Genomic DNA, 23,108 nt, shown 5'->3' with positions numbered 1-23,108 from the left:
TCTTTCCTAGACAGTCTAGGCACCAGTGAACTTACAACTCACTATGACTTTCCACCAAACTGCCTGGTTTGGAATCACATAACTTCCACTTCTGACCCCGTTAAAGTTTCTGTCCACTCTGTACTGACAACTATGTCAGCCACACTACTGCCATTTCCAAAAGTAGCCCTTCACTTCTTCTGAGACTTTTTTTTCTCCTAAACTTAAGTGAGTTGATTTAGTTTTAAAATGTCACATGATATTTACTGTTTACTGAGATGACTGCATATAATAATAAGTAATGGAACAGAAGCAAACTCTTCATTAGAAATGCACAGAAAGCGCTTTGCTGCAGGACTTAATATTTGGTGTAAAACAAAATCACTGAAAAATGAAAGCATTGTATAAATACAGAGTAGTAACTATAAGACAAGAGGATATGTTGTATAGTAGCTTTTTGTGCTCCTCTGTTAATCTTATTAAGTAGAAAGAATACAGAATCAAGAATAATGCAATGAAAAAGCAAATAAAATACAGTTAGTCATTGATATTAGTACTGAAGAAGACAAGTCAGATCCATTTTCTTCACAACTGAGAGGGATTTGATGGAAAAAATAATTGTTGTGTGAGTCCCAAAGAAAGTAAAAAGATATTCTGACAAGTACAATGCTATTCAAACTAGTGTATTATCAAGGCAGAAGAGGTGAAAAGCCAAGAAAGGGCTAGGGAACAAAAGCAGAAAGACATGCTTCTATTTTTGTAACACTTTAAGATGGAAGATACTTGTTTGTTCAAAGTCTGAGTTATTTTTCTTTAAGAAATCATGGTCAGCTAGTGGTCCCACTTTAAGGGCAAAAAGATTTGACATCACAGCAGAATGGGCAAGACATTGCACTGAACTGCAGCTCATACAGAAAATAAGAAGCAAGCAGCAGACAGCCAGGTCTCAGGGGGAACAGCAAAAAGCTTTTTTATGCCACGCAACAACAAAAATAAAAGCTTTCATCTGTTAACTGAAACCAAGTGTGGATTTAAGAATCTGCCTTCCAGGATGCTATGAACAGGGAGACAGTTGGGTATCTTACTTTCCAAATCTATCTGGCCTAGGCATTCTATATTTCTATCTAAATTTTCAGTTTTTAAATTAAAAAATAAATTGGTTCCTTGGAATTTAAAAGCAGTTCAATATTCTTTGGAAAGCTCATTTTTGGAGCAGATCTATGCAGACTCATATCTAAACTCTAGCCAAGTCAAGTCTCGTCACAGACCCAAAAGGAAAGAATTACAGTGCAACAACAGATAGGGATGTATCTTTTTTTTCCCTATAGTCCTGGAACATACACTACCAAAGCAGAATTCATCTAGACAAACACTATTCATTCATTACAGTAGCTATTTAGGAAAATAAAACAAAACAAACAAAAACCACAAACAAAAAAAAAACACCTAAGGGCAACAGGTCAGAAACACTGGGTGTCAGCTCAAGGAGCAATATAGCAAACAATGTAATAGTCTAGCAGACATATCTTTATGAAACAACAACAACAACAACAACAAAACAATACAGGAAGTTTGAAGTTTGAATGTTCGTACAAGCCTGCAGAATCCCACTACCATCTCATACATAACAGAGTACAACTCACAACAGACTCTTTCCAATACTAGCTGTTTTGTTTTGGTTGGAAGAGTTCTCTTGTTACAGCAATAAAATGGAGAAATGTCAGATCAACTTTCCAATAAGTATCCTCAGCTCCCCCTCCTCCAGCTCATAGCCTAGGCTCTATTTTTCCCCTGACAATCCTTCCCATATATTTTCTCACACTGCTTCTTCAGGACTTTACTCCTGATGCTTTAATGAGCCAAAATGGGCTCATTTTAAGCGTGCACTGTGACTCTGCGTCCTAAAGGCAATGGCAATGCCCAAGGACAAGTTCTTGTTGGCAACTTGCATTGGACCCTCTCTGGATATGACATTATTGCCCCAATAACTTTTGAAAGTTCTGGCTAAACAGAATTAGAAATTCAATTCAGAATCAGTTTAAAAAGTTTGATGGGACAAATGGCAAAGTAGGAAAGTAAGCATTTCTGTTACACAGTTACCTATTTCCTGAAATGAAAGCAAGGAGACTTGGTTTACACAGGAGCTTGTTGGACAGGTCTGTAAGTGCTACAACGTTCTGGTTCAGTAAGTAATCTAAGTTTTTAAGCCAAACCTATATTTAGAGAAGAAAATTACACTTAATGAAATGTAGCCACTAAAGAGTTCAAATGGCATGACTTTTCACAAAGTAACACATTCAAAAGACAAAAAGTTAAGAAATACTGCTTACCTAATGTTTGTGTCTTCTACCAAGGCTTTGAGCATATCAGAAATGTGTGTCAAGTGTTGAGACCAGTGTGTAGCTGGCAATTCTGAGGAGGAAGGATGAAATAAAGTTCTTAAAAGATGATTTTTCAAATTTAAAAGATGACTTCTTTTTTTTTTTTTTTAATGAAAACTTTCTGTCCAAGTGGAACAGAACAGTGAAATTAACCACATTTAGCAAGCATTAAAACTTGTTCAGGATTCAGTTATTACAAAGCATTTATAATTTCCCAATTTTCAACAATAACTGTCCCTATGTTTCTTAGAACAACTCATTGACAGAGACATGTGAGGAATTACAGCTAGGAATACTCTCCAAATTAGGCCGATGTACCCTTGTGTAAATCCTCCCTCAAAATTAGCCTATAATCAGTGGAGTAACATTCTCAAAGGCTCTTGTATTGAACAGAAATTACTGCTCATGAAAAACTGTATGGTATTGAGCAGTGATTTCTTGATCTATGTAAATGGGAAATCAAAAAAAAAAAAGATAAAAAGTTTGCAGAACCTAAAAGAACAGCAGAATTCAAGCTTCAGAGACAAACAACAAAGCAACACAGTATTTCTTGTCAGATACACACTAGAATTTTAATAATGACAATTACTGGTATTATAAGAAAAGTGTTTGTGTGTGTGTGTATATATGTATAAATGTATATATGCAGATCGTAGCAACCTATCTTAATTCCTAATATCACAGATTCCATAAAAATATAATGTACTCTTGTTATTCTCTTTTAGTTTTTCTTGAAGTTAATACATGTAGATGTTTGTAGATGTTCCTACAAAAAATACACTAAAAGAATATTATTAAAACTGCTAAGTCAAAACACCCAATCTAGAAAATGGCAAAATTTAGTCTTAGTCCCTTTTAAAGTTATTTTAAGACACACGAAGACAATGCAAGTTGGCTAATGCTGCAAATATATCATTTAGAAACTTACCAAAAGGACGTCTCAGTAAAGCTATTACGAGGGGCTGGTGATGGTGAGGGAAGTAGGCCTTCAGTGGAAATTTATGCTAAAATAAAAAAAAATATATTATTTTAAGAGCTTTCTGGTCAGTTTTCAAAACAAACTCAGAGCAAACAATCTCATCTAACATAGTAACTAGCAACACAGTCTGAAGCAGAAGAACACAAAACTAACTCTAAACTCAATTTTAAGATTTAGTATACAGAAGAAAGGGAGATACTAGTGAAAAAATTGATTATAATAAGTAATTATTTATGGATTTAAAAAAAATACATGCATTAAAAAAGATTCAGAGTATAACAAAAAATACATCTTAATATTCTTAGTCTTTTTTTCCTGTAATCAGAAAAGTCTTCACTCTTAATACACAGGGGCTAAAAGATACTAATTAGTTTAATTTAATTTTCCACTGTAAACAGGCTCATGGACCATATCAAACCAAGAAATAATAATATCCACAAAATCTGAGGGTGTGATGTAGATTATTGCATTATGTTCAATTAATGGAAAACTAAAATTCCTTGGATCTGATTCAGCACAACGTAAGGTTGTCATAGATAACAAACTTGTCCTCTATTTATCTGGGTGTGTGAAATTTGCATGATGTGAATGTCGCTGCTTGTGTAAATGTGAGACTAACAGCAGAATATCCTTTAATCTTGTTCTGCAAGCATCTACAACAGGAGTGTTCAACGTATAACACGAACTCCATTTGAAGTGAATTGAAAACTGGCTGACACCCAGGCCCAGAGAGTGCCGATGAGTGGCACAATGCCTAGTTGGGGGCCATAATCAGCAGAGTACCCAAGGGGTCACTGTTCAGTCCAGTTTAACATCTGTATTAACGATCTGGATGATGGGTCAGTGTGCACCCTCAGCAAGTTTACTGATGGCACAAAACTGGGAGGAGTGGTGAATATACCAGAAGGTTGTGCTGCCATCTGGAGGTGTGGGAAAGGAATTCGCAGGCGGCTTCGCGCTGTTTCATACGTCCCTGAATTAGAGATAATGAGGAAACAAGCGGTAGAAACAAAACCTTGAGCAAGGTTGAGATAAATGAACTTGGCTGCAGTGTTAAAGATGAGCTTTGGGCAGTGGCCAGTTGCTGGCTGGCTCAAGGTGCGTGTCTGAGGGTCTCTAACCAATTGTATGACCGATTTGGGCGCGAGGACAGCGCGTGGGGCTACGGGGAAAGTATATGAAGTAGTGAAAAAGGGCAATAAAGGCCTTCTGTTCAAGAGCCATCAGGAGTCTGTGTCTTTCATCCCTTCATGGAGGCACCTCAGCAGGCTGGAGAAGTGGTCTGATGGGAGCCTCGTGAAGTTCAGCAAGAAGTGCAAAGTCCTGCAACTGGGGAGGAACAATCCCAGGCACCAGTACATGCTGGGGGCCACTCAGCTACTCAAGTAGCTTTGCAAAAAAGGACCTAGGGTTCTGGTGGACACCGAGCTGGCCATGAGTTGTCTACGTATCATTGCCATGAAGAAGGCTAACAGTATTCTTGGCTGCATTAGGCAAAGTATTGCCAGCAGGTCAAGAGATGTAGTCCTTCACTTCTACTCAGCATTGGTGAGGTGGCATCTGGAGTTGTGTGTCCAGTTCTGGGCTCCCCAGTACAAGAGAGACCTGGATATACTGGAAAGAGTCCAATGTAAGGCCACCAAGGTGATCAAGGGACTGAAACACCTCTCCTATGAGGAAAGGCTGAGAAAGCTTGGACTGTTCAGCCTGGAGAAGAGAAGGTTTGGAGGAATCTCATTTATAAACACCTGAATGGAGGGTGCAAAGAAGACAGAGCCAGGCTCTTTCAAGTGGTACCCAGTGAAGGAACAAGAGGCAATGGGCATAAACTGAAACACCGGAGGGTCCCTCTGAACATCAGGAGATACTTTTTCACTGTGCAGGTGACTGATCAGGCTGGGCTGACACAGTTTGTCCAGAAAGGTGGTAGAGTTTCTGTCCTTGGAGTTATTCAAAAACTATCTGGATATGGTCCTGTGCAAACCTGCTCTAAGTGACCCTGCCTGAAAAGAGGGTTTAGACCAGATGATCAACAGAAGTCCATTCCAACCTCAGCTATTCTGTGACTCAAGTCTCCATACCAATGACCTTAGAACTCTTCTGGCTTCTTCCTTTAGGAATAAGAGACTAGTCAGCAAACAGATCACCTCTTGAAACACAGATTGGGAATACAGACTATAGAATGTGACTAATCTCTAAACCCAATGAAGACCACATTCAGTCTAAGAAGACTTACTTAATTTGTGAAATTCATCTATGCACCTTATAAATAAATGGAGCGACACATTCTCTCTCTACTATTTTTGTTGTTATTGTTCTGTAAACAACAGTTAATTTTAATTACAGCACAGTAATATGTGCGGTATTCTCAGGCAGTCAATGTATCACTGGTGTGGTAAGACTCTGAAAGTGTACTTGTCAAATGGAATTAGGCTAATTAAAAATTAATAATCCCTGTTCTAAAGTATGCGTGTAGCCAATTAGCTTGCATCAAAAATCCCCATGAAAAAGCAGCTCTTGACACAGTCGGTAGTGGCCAAGACAAACCGCAGCGTGAGTTACATATCAGAACAGTATTGTAAAGCGTGTAAAAACCAGTTTTCAGCATATGGTTTAAGCAAAGTAAAAAATAAATAAATAAAAATTGCCTTCTACCATACACACAGTATTTTAAGCAGTTGTTTCCTGACATAAACCATCACGAACTGCAAAACAAGGTACCAAGAGATGGAACTACTTTGGATGTAGCTGATTATAATAATTGCCATGATATCAAATGGGAAATAAAAGTTGATGACTGGCTTAAAATATTTATGCAGCTATTTAAAACAACATTCCCAGGTGAAAAACACTGACAATCCTAAGGGAAAACAACCCTGGAGAAAATTATAATTTCCATCAAATAAAAACATGAGCTTTCAGTTCATTAATTTACAACTAACTTGACCTCAAGTCAGCTCTCACTACTGTCACTAACTGGAATGAAATTTGCTTCTACACAAGACAGAGAAGATCATCCCAACAGTCAAACCCAGTACAGCCTACAAAGTTATTAGAAAAAGCAGCACACACTGCAATAGGGAATCATTTTCCTCCTACCTACCCTGCAAACCTGTGCAGCTGCCAGACATGACCTGGTTCTTCAAAACATTTTTTGGACACATCTGTTTGCATAGCTTTTTTTCAATCAACTGTACTCTAAATCCTATGGCCTCAGATGATCCTTCTTCATCCTCTGTCATTAATGATTTTACCATTAATATTTACCATAAGAAATGTTACTGGAGCAAATTGAATCCCCATCAAGGACATCCAGATACTACAAAACGGTTGCCCTATGAATATATGTAATACTGGTATGACCACAAAAAAATAAATAGATAAATAAATCACAGTGATTTAAACAATATTTAGGAAGTAGTCTGTGCCTGCGTATTTTTATGTCAACTGTTAGTTAACATTACAGTTGATTCATAAACTGTGAAACACAGGATTTTAAGTTCTAAGAATGAAGATAGTATCTAAATTAAAAACCCATGAATTAAACTGTACAAAAGTCAAATACAGGAAACTTAACATTTAAAACCACTTTCAAATAGTTGGGCAATAGTCCATGTTGCGATGTCAGCAGATGAAGAACTTTCACCATGAATCAAACATCACCTGCACAACAGGATTAGCCCTTGGGTGTCTGATGGGTGTGGGATCTTTACTTGTGTTCTCCACCCAGTCACCCACACCTGGGGCTACACAACATGCTGCTGCCATGAAACCAGGGTGGCATAAAATTAACACGCACGGCACCGAAATATTAAGCAACACAGCTGCAGTTTCATCCTTAAATCATATTGCCTGAAGCTAGAAGATAGATAGATTCAATCACAATGCTAATTAAAGGTCAGTACATCACAAGTTCCCAGATGAAGTCCCCACATTTTCTTAACTACTATCTCCCCAAATGGATGCAAAAAGCAAAGGAATGGAAAATTTCTTTGAGTCTAAACCAAAAACTATTAAATGATAGGATAATTTCCAAACTTACATTATATGCATTGGAATTAAAAACAAGCAAAACAAACAAAATGGTCAGGATGCAAAGTGACAGTGATACGGTAATCTAAAAAAAGTTTGTAACCTATAAACAGAACAAAACCTATTCATATCTCCCATTGTAAAAATGTAAGATAAGAAGCTAATCTTACTGATGGTTAAAGTAGTGCATACAAAAGTAAATCTACTTAATTCAGTTCATTAAGAACAGCGTAAAATTCTGTGCAGAAGAATTGATGTTAAGCTGGGAAATTTGAAGCTTTAAACTGAGGAAAAACTTCTGAGGTATTAATGACCAGAAACTGAAACTGTTTTGTATACTGTGTGTTCTACCTTTTGGTATTTGGTATCCTACTTACTGTTATTTTTGGAGGGATTGAGTGGGGGGAGACAGACAGGGAATGGGAATGGGGTTGGAGTTATTACCTCTGTTTCATGTATTATCAAGAACCCTACAACTGCAAAAGAAAAACTAATCTAAAGTTTTTCATCCTGTCTGTCAAAGGTGCACGACGATAATGATGCTCATTGTACAGGCAGAAACTTCAGCACCATGACAACAACTGCTCTTGAGAAAACAACAGCTTGTATGTTCTCAACATGTTGTAGGATTATTCCAGGATAAACTCAGGTAAATTGCTCTGGTATACTGGTTTCATGCTGCATTTTCATTCACAGGTGAAAATATCTGAACTAAACTTTGGCATGCATGTACAGCCATAGAGTCGCTACCACTTCACTCATTATATTCAGTCACCATTCCTATCAGTAGGATTGTTATTTTCTTGCAAAAATTTTTATCTTCTCACTGAAAAGAAACATTAAGAAGTAGGTCTTGACCAACCTGCTTGTTTTCATTCTGGTGAACCTGAACGAAGAGCTGTGTAAACACCTGTATTATGGTCATAACTTCTGGAGTTCCATCAGTTTCCAGCAGTGCATTCCTAAGCATAAGCATTGAAAAGCTAAATTATGACAGATTAGAAAATTAGTCTCCCAGACACACCACTGTTATTGAAAGGAAGGAAAAAAAAGGTACATTCCTTCTAGGCTGTAGCTTCAGGCTGTGTTTGAGCTCATCATACTAATTATGCCAGTGTGGAAACTGACAGAATACCAACTTCACATGTTTTTGTTTTGTTTTGTCTTTAAGAAAACATATCAAACCCTACAGATACTATGGATTTATGTGCATAGAGTACACACACAGAAATGTAGAATTTTCCTTATCAACAGGGGAAAAAGGATAAAAATAAAATAAGACTATCAGACTATCACAACTTTACTAGGCAAATTTATTATTGGAACAGTCTTATTGGGTTCAAGGAAAGTATTCCGATGCCTACAGTTAGGCATATTTCATTGCTTTGTGGGAAGGCATCCATGGGCCATCTCAAATTAGAGAGAAATTACAATCTCCTGGGGCATGGTACCTGGAGGAAAAATATGAGAGAGAAAGAGGGAGAGAGAGACTTAAATTGTTAAGTACTGCACTCCTAACGTAGTCAGGAGAAAAGAAAAAAAAAGAAGTTGTCAATCAAATTTAAAAGTTCCATCTATAGCAAACTAGACAAGGAGACCAAACTTAAATATTAAATAATACAGCTGCTGTTCAATCACTGTGACTCCGTAGTGATCATCAAGTAATGAATTAGCAGCACAAACAGAAATGAGTATACACCAAAGGCATACTTTAGATCAGTAATTACTGCAGATTTGATTAGAGACTGATTCCAAAGTCCTTTCATTGGTGAAATCATAAAATCCATTCTGGAGGTTCAGGAATGTGAACCCTTTAACTGGCTTTCCATAAGGCATAATGAAACCTTGAGCAAATGGAGCACAAAAGCATGTGGACAGCCAAGAGTAATTTTCATTCCCATCATTAAAAGATGTGTAATGGTCAGGAGAAAATTGTTCAAAGTAAGCTGCCACGGGGATTTAATATATTTTTTTTACTATAGACTAGTTTATTTTTTTACCACAACTAACACATTACTGTAATTCAGAAATTTCATAAAGCTGCAGGCAAATATAATCTCTAGTTTAAACACATGAAATAGTACACAAACTCAGGCTAGGCTTATGGACTCTATAGCTGCACAGAGCAACAAAGTAAGCTTCTACTTTGGTGGGAAAAAAAAAGAAAAAGTTAATGTCTTGTATCTTCATTCATTAATATCTTGTATCTCCATCTCCCTGTGATGAAACAATTTAGCACAATAAAGCACAATAACAAGCACACAAATAGTAGGAAAAGCTATTCCTGAAAGAGACAAAGTTTAGATGTGTGCTTCTAAGAGTGTGCTGGGGTCGCCTCCGCCCTGCCCTGCGCTACAGTTTCTGCAGTAGAGGCTCTTCTGTCAGTACCTGAACAAACCTAAGCATGCACAAATGCCCCTAATCACATGCACCTGGAAGGCATTTTGTTTTATTATAAAGGAAAACACTTGATGAACAAAGATCGTCAGCTTCTTCTTAGCAGGAAATACACTACCTTTGTATCAAATCTGATTACCACAGCAACAGACCATCTTAAAAAGAATGATAAAATAGAAGAAGGACAAGCAAAGAGAAAAAATCACTGAAACTACAAAGGACTGGAAGCCCCCATGTGGTGAACAATATACACAGCTTCAAAATAATCTCGATGCATTCAAACACAAACTCATTAGTTTGTGCAACTCATTACAAACATTAGTTTGTTGCAAACTCATTAGGCAGATCAATAGTTTAGTGCAAATAAGAGCATATTTGATGTCGATCCTGAAGATAATTAACATAATGGAAAAGATGCCACATTGGTAATTGCAAATGTTATAGTTACATTCCATCTTCATGCTGGCAGGGGCCAAGCTATTAGAGATTATTTACAGTTTTCACATCAAAATAATATTTCAACCACAAATCTCTACTATATAAATAAATTCTAACTTCTAAAGGCTAAAACACAATGTAGTCAATTGTATCAATAATTGTTATAATGTAACTTTCAAATAAACTTCCCAGGATTTTTAACATTTGCTATTATTTGAAATATATATTGCACTAAGGAGTATACCGAGGCATTCTGCTAAAGAGTATATCATCCAGAAATTATAACATGACATATTCTCATGAAGAAAAATCTTGGTGTTTAGACCAGTGATTTAAGACACTTTCCACTATAATTTCAAAACTTACTTGAAGATTTCATTAACAATTCTGAAAATGGCAGGATGGCTTGCTGCTTGTGGCTGTTCATAAACAAAGGAAAGGAAATTAGTCATTAAGAAGCAACTCAAACAACTGTCACTGTATAATCTATGGCTGAATTCATGGATACTATTATGCTGCAATTATTAAACTGTAAATCTCAACTTAGTTCTTACTAAACACTCAGATTTTCTCAGGGTTATATTCTCCAAAATAACTACATGAAAATCGTGAAGGGACAGCCACAACGATACCAAGCAGGCTAACAGCTGATAAATGCAAACACCTGGGATACCAAACTGTTTATGACAACAATCACTAAAAATACTACGACTGGCAGATAAAACAGGTTGTTGCATGCAATTGCTGGAGGCAAAAGACAGGGAGTAGATTTTAAAGAGCTTTTTTCTTGCCTTTAAAGACAATTCCTTTTGGATGTCCTTAGAGATTCTTGACAAATCTTCAAAATGAAATTCCAGAAATTAAATTTATTTCCTTTGTCTTTAACACTACCACATGCATTTTGGTCCAAGACATATTTTCACAGTATTATGTTCTTCTGTGAACTTCAGAGTTGCTAATATGAGCTAAATATCTCAGTGCATCAAACTATTTTTTTTTTCAATAGTGAAGCTTTTTATATTTGTGGTTCTACCACATAAAAGACTATTTTAAGAAAACTATATTAAACGTGCACGGGTAAACACACTACTTACTAATCCCATGTTCTTAAATTCTAAGATTTATGTAGGCTTTTATACAGCACTAAGATTAAATTACTATTTACATGTTCTCCAAAGTGCATTAGCTTAAGTAAAAACAAAACAAACATAAAACAAACTCATGTTTTTTGTTTGTTTGTTTGTTTTTTGTTGTTGGTGTTGTTTTTTCCTGAAATTAGCACCTGAAGATTTGATGAGAACATAATTACTCAGCAATCTGGAATAATGCATGTCTGGTTAATTGCATTTTACATACTTCAGGATGCATGGAAGGAGTACACACGGCATTTATTGTAACAGCTCTAAGTGTCTGAAGCACCATTCCAAAGAAAACTTTTCTGCATCTGTTTCAAGCTAAAAAATATCAAGTAAATGTGATTTTTCTTTTTGCCTTTTAATTACACACAGGCAGACTGAGGACTTGACCCTACACGACAATCTCAGAAAACAAAAAGACAACCTTTAAGACAAACTGTCTAGAAAAACTCTTAAAAGGACAACTCTTTTTTTCTCACAGTTGTTTTTGCATATTGGAAATACTAGGTGGAACCTTATTTTTATGTTTTACCACACTGTCACACGGCTGTAGCTAGGTTTGTCCTATTGAACGTATGCCATCTAGCGTTCGTGAGTATTTACAGTTGGTTGCTTTGATGTATGAAAAACAGCATGCAGCTTGGTGCAGGGCTGGTCTCCAAAATTCCACAGTTAGAGGGAGGAAAAAAAAAAAAAAAAACAACAAAAAAAAAACCAACTGGCTGGATGTGACAAACAAGCAAACAAGACTTCTTTTTTTCTTTTAAAGAAAACCTGGACTAGACAACCTCTAGACATCCTTTCCAATCTCAGCCACTGTATGGAAACAGTGGAGAGTTAAAGCTATGTTTACCAGTCCCGCAGGTTAAATGGTTGAATTCAGCAGTTTCTGTGCTGTCTTCAGATACTCTACCCACCTTTAACATACAAACCCCCTGTTGCCTAAGACATGTTGAGTATAAACTAGAAAGGGTCCACTAGTACATTGCCACACATACAAAGATCAAACCATAGCTCTTTTGCAAAAGACCAAAATAAATTTTCAGTGCTGAAAATCTTTCCACCCCTTCCTGACCCACAGCACCAATCTACAATACCACCTATTCATTAAGAAAAAAAAAAGAAAAAGAATAAAAGTTACCTAATTTCACAAGACTTTGATCAACAGACTGTATCCAATTCATTTGAAAATACTCAAAATAAGAATACTAACCATAGCACCAAAGACTCCAAGGCTATCTGAAGACGTGCCTTTGGTGTAGCACATCATACTAGATCAATTTTGGAGTTTGGGAGAAATTCTCAAGTTTGGGAGGGTTTCTCACAGGGTTTCTGGGTTTTAACATTATTTTCTTTTTTTCTTTTTTCTTTTCCCCCCTGATGAGAGCTTTTTATATTTGAATAATCTTGTCTGTAACTACATGATATTTTTCAGAGAAAGCTCAGAAAATCTAACATCTTGTCTACTGGCAGCTTGTTCAATCACTTTTCAAACACGCACATTCCATACAGCACAACACATGCTAAGCTGAAAAGATCCAAATGCAGGGAAATGGAATTGCATGTCATGCATATCATGATTACATGTTTTCAAGAGTGTGAGATGTGGAGCTTCAAAAAACAAAACAAAAAAATCAAACAAAAACGTAGCCATTTGCCATTTTTAAAAGGAGGAAAATAGGAAAAATACTTTTTCCCTTTTTCCATTCACCAGTGACTTTGCCTGACTGCCATGCCTTTTCAAATATGATTGAGATTGGTTTGGCAAGTACATCAGAAGATGACTAATATTAAGCCTTCTCAACCTATTGCAATATGGTAGGGTTTTCGTATATCTTTGGATGAAATAAAACTTCTTTGGAAAACTATCTAAGGACAGAATACAAATTATAATTGACATTGATTTGTTTGCATACTTCTTTACAAAAATGGGCTTAAAATTTGTGTATATATATGCATATATCTCTAGGAAAGTATAACATTCTGATGTGTTTTTACTTAAATTTTAGTGGTTAATTCACACACAAAAACTTCACCATTACTTCAGCAAGGAAGACATCCATCCACCCACCAAATTCTGAAGAAGCCAAAAGACAATTTGTGATGGTCACTTCACTTGTTTTTGTTACTTCTCAATAACCATAGAATTTCCAATATTAATTCCAGTTTAGACCAAAACCCCAAAAACCTAATAGCATACCACATAAAACTACAAGTTAGTGGACCATCACACTATAATTACACTTGGAATTCAAATATGAGTATTTCATATCAAGTTGCTATTACAATAGAAGTATAGTATTTTATAACCGTAGGGGTACTGTAGGTCACTATGAGGTTTATGTACAGTTTGGTTGCCGTTTCAAAATATTTTGCTTAGATAAATGGCCCTGATAATGCAATTACAAAACAGCTTAATGATTTTTCCTTCTTATCATATATTATAATCAAAACACTAACATATAATCTGCCTATTTGTACTCTGTAGGTCTTCTTGCAAACAGAAGAAATGTCTAAACCTATCAATTGGTGACTCATGTTTCCACTTTTTTATTACTATACCCATAAAGCAAAGAGGTCACATCCTATAAATGCCTTAATCCAACTGTCAAAACATGCATACCCATACTCCTAAATAAATATTCAAATGTCTTTCAGGCAGGCTGTTGGATTCAAGGTGCTGACTGATCTAATACAACTATCCTTACAGTACCAGGTACAAGCCGTACAAAATATCATTAGATACTGTAGACCATAGTTTCTAGATCCAATCTTTTCCCTCTATAATTCTGAAGATTGTCATCCCATTGTTTTTAATTGCTAAGCCATCTCCCTTTTATACATCCTCTCTCTTCTGTCAACTCCTACCAATAAACTACATCCATCTTCCAAATACTCTCATCTTTATGCCCTGCCTTCATTCCACTCCTTGTCCACAGGATGTCCTCTCTAAACCAGCATTCAGAGCTGCTGCACTGGTCTTTCCCCTTCGTGAATGTCTTCTTTTGAAAGCACCAAGTCTTTGGAGCAGAGACAAAGAAGTATAATTTAAGTGTGCTAGCAGAGTAACGTTCTGTTATTTTCAGGTATCAGGATACAATAAAACAATGTAGACATGAAAGTCATTAACAAACAACTATAAACCAACAATTAAAACAAACATTTTACTTCCTGCTACATCTTAACTTAGACTTTTTTCTTCTCAGCCATGTGTGGTACCATGTACTGTATTCAATTCATAGTGTATCTGGTACATAAAACTATGTACAGGCCTTGTGTATAAGCTTTGCCTTCTGGGACACCTAGAATCCCAGATGATGCATGATACGCTGTTGATGCCAAGCATTTATGAGATTCGTAAGCATTATAAAGACACCCTGAAATAGAAATTTGCAGATTCAATTAAAACAGAAGAATTTTTAAAACTCTAGTCTTCCTATCTAAAATACTCAGTCTTTCATAGGTGGAAAATAAGATATGATGTACCATTTTTGAGTGCTATCCATTTTAAGAAATACGTAATTTAAGTGCATAGTACATATGTTTTTTCACACTCTAAATAACAAGTTTGCATATAGCGTTGCTAACTATCTCATTATTTTGTAAGAGGTACAGCATCACTATGTTTTCTAACAGGAAAGATTTTTGGTGCATTTTAAAATAGATTGTAATCACAGTTTAGGAAATGTTTTGTGTTAAGAATTTTGTTCAAGTTTTCAAACAAAACCGAGTAACTAAACAGTCCACAATAACAGTAAACTACAAGGCATTTCAACTTTAGCAGTCTAAACTGCTAAACTTCAATGGGCACAGAGACTGAGGTAAAAACAGATTCAAATCCTCCCTGGCAAAAGAGGATAATTTTTAAAGACATAGGCAGGTATGCAGCACTCCCACCAACAGGATTCTCAATTTCTTCATCTGTTTTTCATCACAGGATGAAACTTCTTTTTTGCCGTCAATCAATTAATTATAAAAATTAAACATTTAGTGAAATTTATAAGACTCAAGGTTTGCCTTTAGTAATGCCAAAGTTATTGCCACATGACAGCCCGGTTCCCTCAAAGATGCTGACATATTTGAAAACCATCACTTCTTAAGCCTGAAAGAGCAGTATCAAATGTACTACAACATTGTACATACCAGAAATGAATCTTTTATGACACAAGTCACTTCTTCCAGTGAATTCATCTGAATGGAAACCAGCTGGTCTAAAACATGTAACGTAGTGTTTTCAAGGCTTGGTAAGTGACGAAGCCAGAGACTGAAGACAGCTGATTCAGAAAGGGAGATTTTCTTCCTGGGTTAGAGGAAAAAAATACTGTTTTTTCTTTGAAAAACTGGAAGACGTGCAAAAATGTAACTTTTACTTTTTCTCTTTTGCTGCAGGTTGATCTGCAGCAAAAGAGAAAATCTTGTTTGGAGTACTCTATTCAGTATAAAAAAATAGTGGCAAAGAGTAATAAGGAATCACCATCACCTAAAAATGATACTTTCTTACACATCATTAAAATCTAAAAGCATGGTTAAGCCGGACCCCAGCAAACGGAAATAGAGGGTTTGAGACTGGTGTTTGCTTAGCCCCAGAGAAAGGTTAGACTCTATGCCTACTCATTTTCATGCCCAGACAGTTTCCTGTAGACCTGTCTGCTCAGAGAGTATCAGCAGCTGGCAGGTAAGCATGAAGGTCCTACACAACTTTACTACTGGCTGCATCAAAGCATTACCTTTCTTTGCAAAGAAATAAGGAAAAACTCAAAAAGAACAAGGCAGAGGTAGGTAATTTTTGACCCTACCAACACCGACAGGAGCCAATGCTCCTGTCAGATAAATGCTTCAGAAGAGAAATATCTCTTCACCTAAAACTTTCAGCAATAGCTCAGCTGAAGTATAGTGTTATATCGCTAGGAAACAGAAGGCATAGTTTGTTTTGAGACAGCACCACAATGTGCTGGCACACATCAAAACCTTTTACAGTAACCACCCAAGAAGAACAGGTATTGCAGCACAAAACATCCTGGAACATTTTTGCAGCTATTATTATTGTTTCAGATCAAAAACTTAAAAGCAAAACAAAACCTAAATAACAAGAAATACGTGTCTTGCAGTTAAGATTAAAAATAATTAGACAGAAGAGTACATGCAGACTGAAGCTACTGATAGAAAAGAAAAGAATATTAGCAGGAAGATTTAACTCCATTTTAGATTCTCATTTTTTAATGTATTTTATCATAGTCTTGCTTAAATATCAGCCTTCGAAATTCTGATTTCCATTGAAAAGCTGTTTTTTCATTCACGTCTATTTAATAGCTTACTTTAAAATTATACTTCTGTAGACGAGAAGAAATATATCCTTAGAATTTCAATTTTTTTTAGTACTGCTCAGTTTTGAGATGCTGTATAATTAATATGGTATCACTATTAAAGCACATATGCACATCAGAACAAATTACGAATCATGACAGATATTTTTCCACAATCCTCTTCTTTTCTTTATTTTTGCAGTAGCACAACAGGTATTGTAAACGTTACGCCAAGAAAAGAAATCTAAGAAGGTGTTCTTAGAGATATTCCAGCTCCAAGAGTTAAAAACCATATAGGAAGAAAACTGTAGTCATTATCTTTCTGGAACTGAAATTTCAGTCTAAGTGGGACACCTCTAAGTTCTGGGAGCATCATGAGCCACAGTTTTCTTTTTAGCATTAGTGACCCTGTTTCTTGGAGCAGGCTTCACCCGTGTTCAGAAAGAAAACAGCGTCCAGAACGTAATGACAGAGTTAGGGAACAGAATTAAATTATTAAAGTGGAAAAGAATACAAGTACTTTCATCTTAAGATCACAAGATCTTCAGTAGCAGGCCAAGAGTGTACCACGCAAATGACTTGTGAGCCTACATCTGCTCTCAGGGAAACCAAATACTTTTGTCCAGGGCCCTGTATGAGTCACTTTGTCAAAAGACACATGAACTGAATTATTTTTGCTCACTGTGATAAACAAGTAGCTCAAAGATTAAGCAATGTTTATTTTAATCAGAAGGACCTCTTACAACCGTCTAAAGGATTCAGATTCACTTTATAAAGTGGCAAAAGTATGTCACGGTCGACTGCCTGTTGGCTCACTGTCATTAGTATAAACTGTCATTGCTGAAACTGTGTACTTGCTCTGCATTTCTGCTTGTAGACCACACTCAATCTGAAGCCATGCAAAAAGGACAACTGAAAGGTAGCTCACTCTTTCTGGGGACTCATCTTTCACTACAGACTTTGCACCTTTCACTACAGACCTTCACATTCCTTTTCCACTTGTTTTTCTTGACTTCCAGGAGTACGTGCACAAACTAGTACCTGTGCTTTTTCTATTGATCACTGATTTTTGCTGGAACCCTCAGAGGAGCAATGATGTATATAACGTTAAAACATCTCAGAAATAATGCTGCTGGGTACGGGGAAGCAATTAAAACTTTGATCAAAAAAGAAGAGAAATGGATAATTGTAGTAAAGGATTCACAAAGGATCCTTTCTAGTATCAAAAAAAAATCTGTAATACATAATTGCAACTTGATCACTGTTTTTTGTTGTTGTTTTTGTTGTCGTTGTTGTTTGTGTTTTACATTTTTATTTGCCTTTTTATTTTTAAAGCTTTGGTTTTTATTTCCCTAGCATTAGGTGATCTTTTATTTGTCCCACGCCAAGATCACCAAGTCCTCTGAAAATAATGACAGTCCTAGAGCAAGTCAAGAGAAATGAGCAGTGCACAGATCTGATATTCTTGCAACTGCATCCAATGTTATCTCACAAATATGTTGTAACATCCTTCATTAAAATAGGCTACTTCAAGTCTGGCAGCTTCAGAAGGAGTTCAGAGAAAGTCATTTCACATGCGATTAAAACACGAGATGCCAGAGACTCCTAAACCAAAGATAAGCTGTCATCTGTCAGGATTGAGTGGAATTTCCTAGCTGACCAAAGGTGACAGAAATTGTCCAGTGACACAGGTACACAACAACTTTGTCACAAAACAAAATTCAGAACCATCTTTCTCAGTTACAACTTGCATAAATCCAACTGTCTTTTCTTCCCTGGCACAGCCAATCTTGCTGATGTTCAGCTTCTCTCAGCTGGCTTTCATCCATAGATTGATTTTATCAAAACAGTGGCTTTAGTGGCAGCAAAACAAGCAAAACTGTATTTCACAAATTGCTTCTATAAGCCTCATTAAAAATAATCTGCTGAAAATCAGCAGAACTGAAAATCTTGAGAACCATTTTTACAGAAAAAAAAAAAAGAGAGAAATATGGAACCACTTAAACAAGAATTTATCTTGTGCATTGAAAAGTAAAGATGGCTCTCAAAATGTCTAGTTACGCATGCTGATACACCTAGATGAAAAGTAGATAACATTTCTATTAAAAGTGATCATATCTTTCGCCAGCTTCATAAATCCTAAAACTTTTACCTCCGTTTTAGAGAAAAGGTGGGATGAAGTCACAGTTAATATTTCAAGCTGTTATGCCACAATTTGTATACCAGCACTAAAATTCTGCTTTGGCCAACAACCTGAGCTCTGCCATTCAAATGTAAAGAAAATATTTTATTATAACACAGAAGATGTACAGTGCACTCAGCATACAAATCTAAAGCAAAGACATTTAATTGAATTAAGAATCTTTATCACAGAAAGCAGAAAGATCATACAGACCTTACTTTAAATTATACAGCTACTTACTTTAAAAAGGCATCATTCACAGCCTCCAGGAACTGTGAGCTCAAGATTTCTTTTGGTGCACCTCCATGGTAAAGAAGAAGAGTTTCCAGCAGTGGAGTTATATCAGGCAAAGTAATAAGAGGGAGACAGAAAAGGGACACAGCATTCACACGACTGGCTGGAACTCTGAGGAAAAATAAATACAGTTCCTGTTTTAGAAAAGTCAAAATTTAAATTTCTAAACCAACAGGGTAAGAGAAACAAAATTAATTCCAGAAGATTAAACACAACAGATGAATACGTTGATTTGTAATTATACATTGCCTATTGCATATTGTCTGAGAGAAGCGTGATGTTTTAGCACTCAAAGAATACCACGTGAGGGATATCAACCCAATTCTGAAGTGCAGCTAGTTATGTTCGCTCAGTAATTACTGCCTTCCTAGCAGGAAATGCTTTGCCCTTCCCAGAAAACAGCAAAGCACAGGTAAAGAAGACTACAGTTTCACGGCTCCCGTGGAGGTTTGCTAGATTCTCACAAGAGAAAACCTAGCTGCTTTTAACACCTCCTGTTTCCTTGACCTCTCTCCTCTCAACAGAGAGAACTTCTATAAACCAAACACTACAAATCCTGCTGACTTCAAGCATTCAGGCAAAAACTGTTTGTCTTACAGCTGAAGAAATATGTAATGAATTTCAATCTTTATGTACGAACCACTCACTTGACCTGCTTGCTAAAACTGCATGCTTGGAAATGACTAAAGATAGTGATTTAGCTTGCCACAAGACTAAGAATAAAAATGTCACTTATAAACATATTTTGAAACATGAAAGCTGATCCCAAAATATGTTGCCTAAAGGTCACTGGCATATGTTGTGACAAAATGCTATGATTTGTAGACACAGAACCATAGTGATACCCACAGTGAGAGAAATAAAACATGACACCTTTTCAAAGACTCAAATTTCTGATTAAGTACCCAATCAAACATATACTTAAGGTTTTTCATGCTGAAATACTTTGAGATGCAGTTTTGCTATGAGAAGTGATTATGTAGGAATGGTAATTATTAGGCTAATATTTATTCTGCAGTAGTATTTTCCAGGCAAAGTTCACAGGCCTTAGACTCTTTTTGAATCAGTTTCCTTTAAAAAAATAATCCAGGATTAGCAAACTTTAGCTGCTTACTTTACTGTTACTTTTAACTCTGGAAGATAAACCCTGCAAAGGCATTTTTTTCTTCTTTTACATAATCTTTAAAATATGTTCTTGGAGAACACTGTGCAGTGCATGCAGTTCACTGTGTGCAATGAATTTCCACAGATATTGTCCATGTTGCTGTGAGCATCACTGAACAGAGAAATGAAAACAAAGTACACCTGTAACTGCAAGCCCTATTTGAGGGGTTGGAATTAGATGATCTTTAAGGTCCTTTCCAAGCCAAACCATTCTATGGTTCTACGATTTGTCTCTGTAAGTTAAACCAACAGCCATATCATCATTTCTATACTCCAAATCCACTTGAAGTTCAAACTTTTCCTTTTTTCCTGGTAGAAACTAGATATTCCCCTTCTCAACAGTCTCATTAGCTTTTCAGCTTAGTCTGTTTCACCCTATATTATAAAATGTGAGCGTTTGTTTTCTACATTCAACAAAGCTTTGTGGTGCTCCTGACTAATCTGTCTACATGATCATTTATACTTTTTTACACGTACATCTAGGTGCAAGAAGGAAAGGAGGAAAATAGCCAAACTATGCAAGAAAAACAGAAGGAATCACAACACTGTGAGGATCTTTCAATCAGTCTCCTCTTTCCTATAAAGTTGCTGGCTATATGGCATTATATAGGTAATAAAAATCATTTCATCAGTGTCAGCAGCTTTGACTCTGAAGAACAGGGTATGCACCAATACACTTTGAGAATAATAACTTTTAGAGTATTTACAAAAGATTATGATTGATGTTTCAAAGCCAGTAGAAAGGCACAATCATTTCGAAAATAGTTGTAACAGGCAAATGTATTTTTTTTTTTTATGTAGTGTGGATGAAGAAGGTGATTATTCACACTGACTACATCTAGACATGTACGAACACACTACACGACATTGCAAAATGATTATTAGCATCTCCTGATAATCTGGATTGGAGATCTGCCCACAGCACATCACAATTTCCCACACACCCACTTTTCCAGACTTTCTTCCTTAGAAAACCAGGGCATGGAAGCAGTTTAAGGGTGGAGATGCTATGTGCTTGGGTACATTTAAGATATTTGTTTGTGAAACACACGGTATTGCCACAGCACTATTTGGTACCAGATTAAGGAACTAATAATAGAAGGAAAATGAGGGAGCTTATTTAAATGAGCATGGAAAATTTTCTCATTAATAACAAGTGCAAAGTAACACTTACATATAAAACCATTACACAAGAAAAAAAATCCTTTGGAAAAAAAAAAAGTGTTGTTTTGTTTTGTTTTTTCAGTAACTGCCAGTTAAGTTTGGCTATAAGAAGGTATGCAGCAGTAAACACAGTGATTATCAGGTAACATGAAGCACAGCTTAGCAAGCTTGTCCACACCTGAAACTGTCTACATGCATAACCAAAACTTACCAACTGAAGCCTAAGTACTTGCATTTCCAAGACTGCAAAAATGCCCTCACTGTACTGTAATGATCAATACTAAAACATATCAAAATAATGTTTAGGTAACACCTACCTCCCTTGAACGGTAAGTCCATTAAATTGATTTCCTCTGAGCTCTGTTACTAATGAGGAGACCATCTGTAAAATAAAATAAAATAAAATAAAATATAAATAAAGTAAAATACACATACTGCAAAGAAACAGACATTAGTCGCATTGGTTCTCTGTATGGCTGACATTCTGTGAAGTTAGTAACTTTCCCTGCTGTTCTATTTAGTTCTATTTTTTAACTCATTGGGGCCAAATTAAAGTTGTCCAGATCACTGAGTAAACTGTTCAAAATGTTTTTGATCATGTTATTTACCTTCCACATTTGAAAACTAACAAGCTATTTTAGCTCTGCCAAGAGCTGAGGCAAAATTTTCAGAGAAGCAATAATCCTAGATGTTTTGTCTAATTTAAGTCTACCTATTATGAAATATTACTCCTATTTTTTAATATATTAAACATAAAATCCACTTTTCTTAGGATTTAAGGCATATCTACAATTTTAAGTGCAGTCAAAGAAACATTAAAAAGTCATGTTCTTGCACACAAAATAATATATATAACTTAATCTTCACAGGGAAAACTGAATGATAGGGCAGGCATTTTTGTTACAAAGCCACAAAAAAATTATCAACCTCTATTACAACTTCTATGTTTTAATCAAAAATATTCTCTTCCGTCCAAAGATCTCCCACCTCATTTTCTCCCTTAAAAGGCTGTAAAAGGAACGGAGGTAAGAAAAGATAAACAAAGTTCAGTTCATGTTCCTTATAACAATGACAACTCCATGTATGTGCTTATAAACTGGTGATTTATTATAAATAAAATCTCAATTGCACAAAACACTTACATTTTCAACTAAGTGACAGTAATAATCTGCTGATGTGTAGCCAAGAGCTGATATGAATGTCGTGGTTTCAGCTTCATTACTTTCCCACTTAGATGAAGAAAGGAGATGGCACAGCAAACTCTGCAAGAAATTAACAGAAGGGAAAAAAAAAAAAAAACACGATGTGTTAGGCTACAACATGACCTGTGAAAAGAACTGACTGCTATTTACCTGTATCTGGGGAAGATCTCTTGACGGGTTGTGGTCATTTTATACCATATCATCAAGACAGAGGAGCAAGCAGCTCCTCCAAGCCATTAGGAAAATGCCTCAGCTACACTACAGTCAAACACAGGTCCATACGCCACATGATTTCTGTAGTTCTAGAATGGCAAAAGAGCCCATGTCAAAGCAGACTGAGCTTAGGCAGCTTTCAGTTCTCTAGGAGCCATTTCGGCCATTTCAGTCAGATATGGCCCAGACAGCAGTAGCCATGTTGCAACACAGGAAAAAAAAATAAAATAAAACAAACAAAAAA

The 23,108-nt window shown here is 36.1% G+C and overlaps 1 protein-coding gene across 11 annotated transcripts in view; it reads right to left on the bottom strand.

The window, feature by feature from the left end:
- Positions 1 to 23,108, bottom strand: part of FANCC (FA complementation group C) — a gene marked incomplete at its 5' end in the record, with an annotated part of 83,620 nt that overhangs the window by 7,775 nt on the left and 52,737 nt on the right. For all 11 annotated transcript variants that reach the window (XM_083819219.1, XM_083819215.1, XM_083819221.1 and 8 more), the window contains 8 exons: positions 2,310 to 2,391; positions 3,289 to 3,364; positions 8,234 to 8,333; positions 10,573 to 10,625; positions 15,486 to 15,642; positions 19,068 to 19,232; positions 21,767 to 21,831; positions 22,592 to 22,711. In XM_083819219.1, coding sequence (XP_083675345.1) covers positions 2,310 to 2,391; positions 3,289 to 3,364; positions 8,234 to 8,333; positions 10,573 to 10,625; positions 15,486 to 15,642; positions 19,068 to 19,232; positions 21,767 to 21,831; positions 22,592 to 22,711 — 818 coding nt within the window. The remainder of the gene's footprint in view (positions 1 to 2,309; positions 2,392 to 3,288; positions 3,365 to 8,233; positions 8,334 to 10,572; positions 10,626 to 15,485; positions 15,643 to 19,067; positions 19,233 to 21,766; positions 21,832 to 22,591; positions 22,712 to 23,108) is intronic.

This window comes from Anser anser (assembly GCF_964211835.1).
Source record: "Anser anser genome assembly, chromosome: Z".
NCBI lineage: Eukaryota > Metazoa > Chordata > Aves > Anseriformes > Anatidae > Anser > Anser anser.
This window is presented reverse-complemented; position numbering and strand designations above follow the sequence as displayed.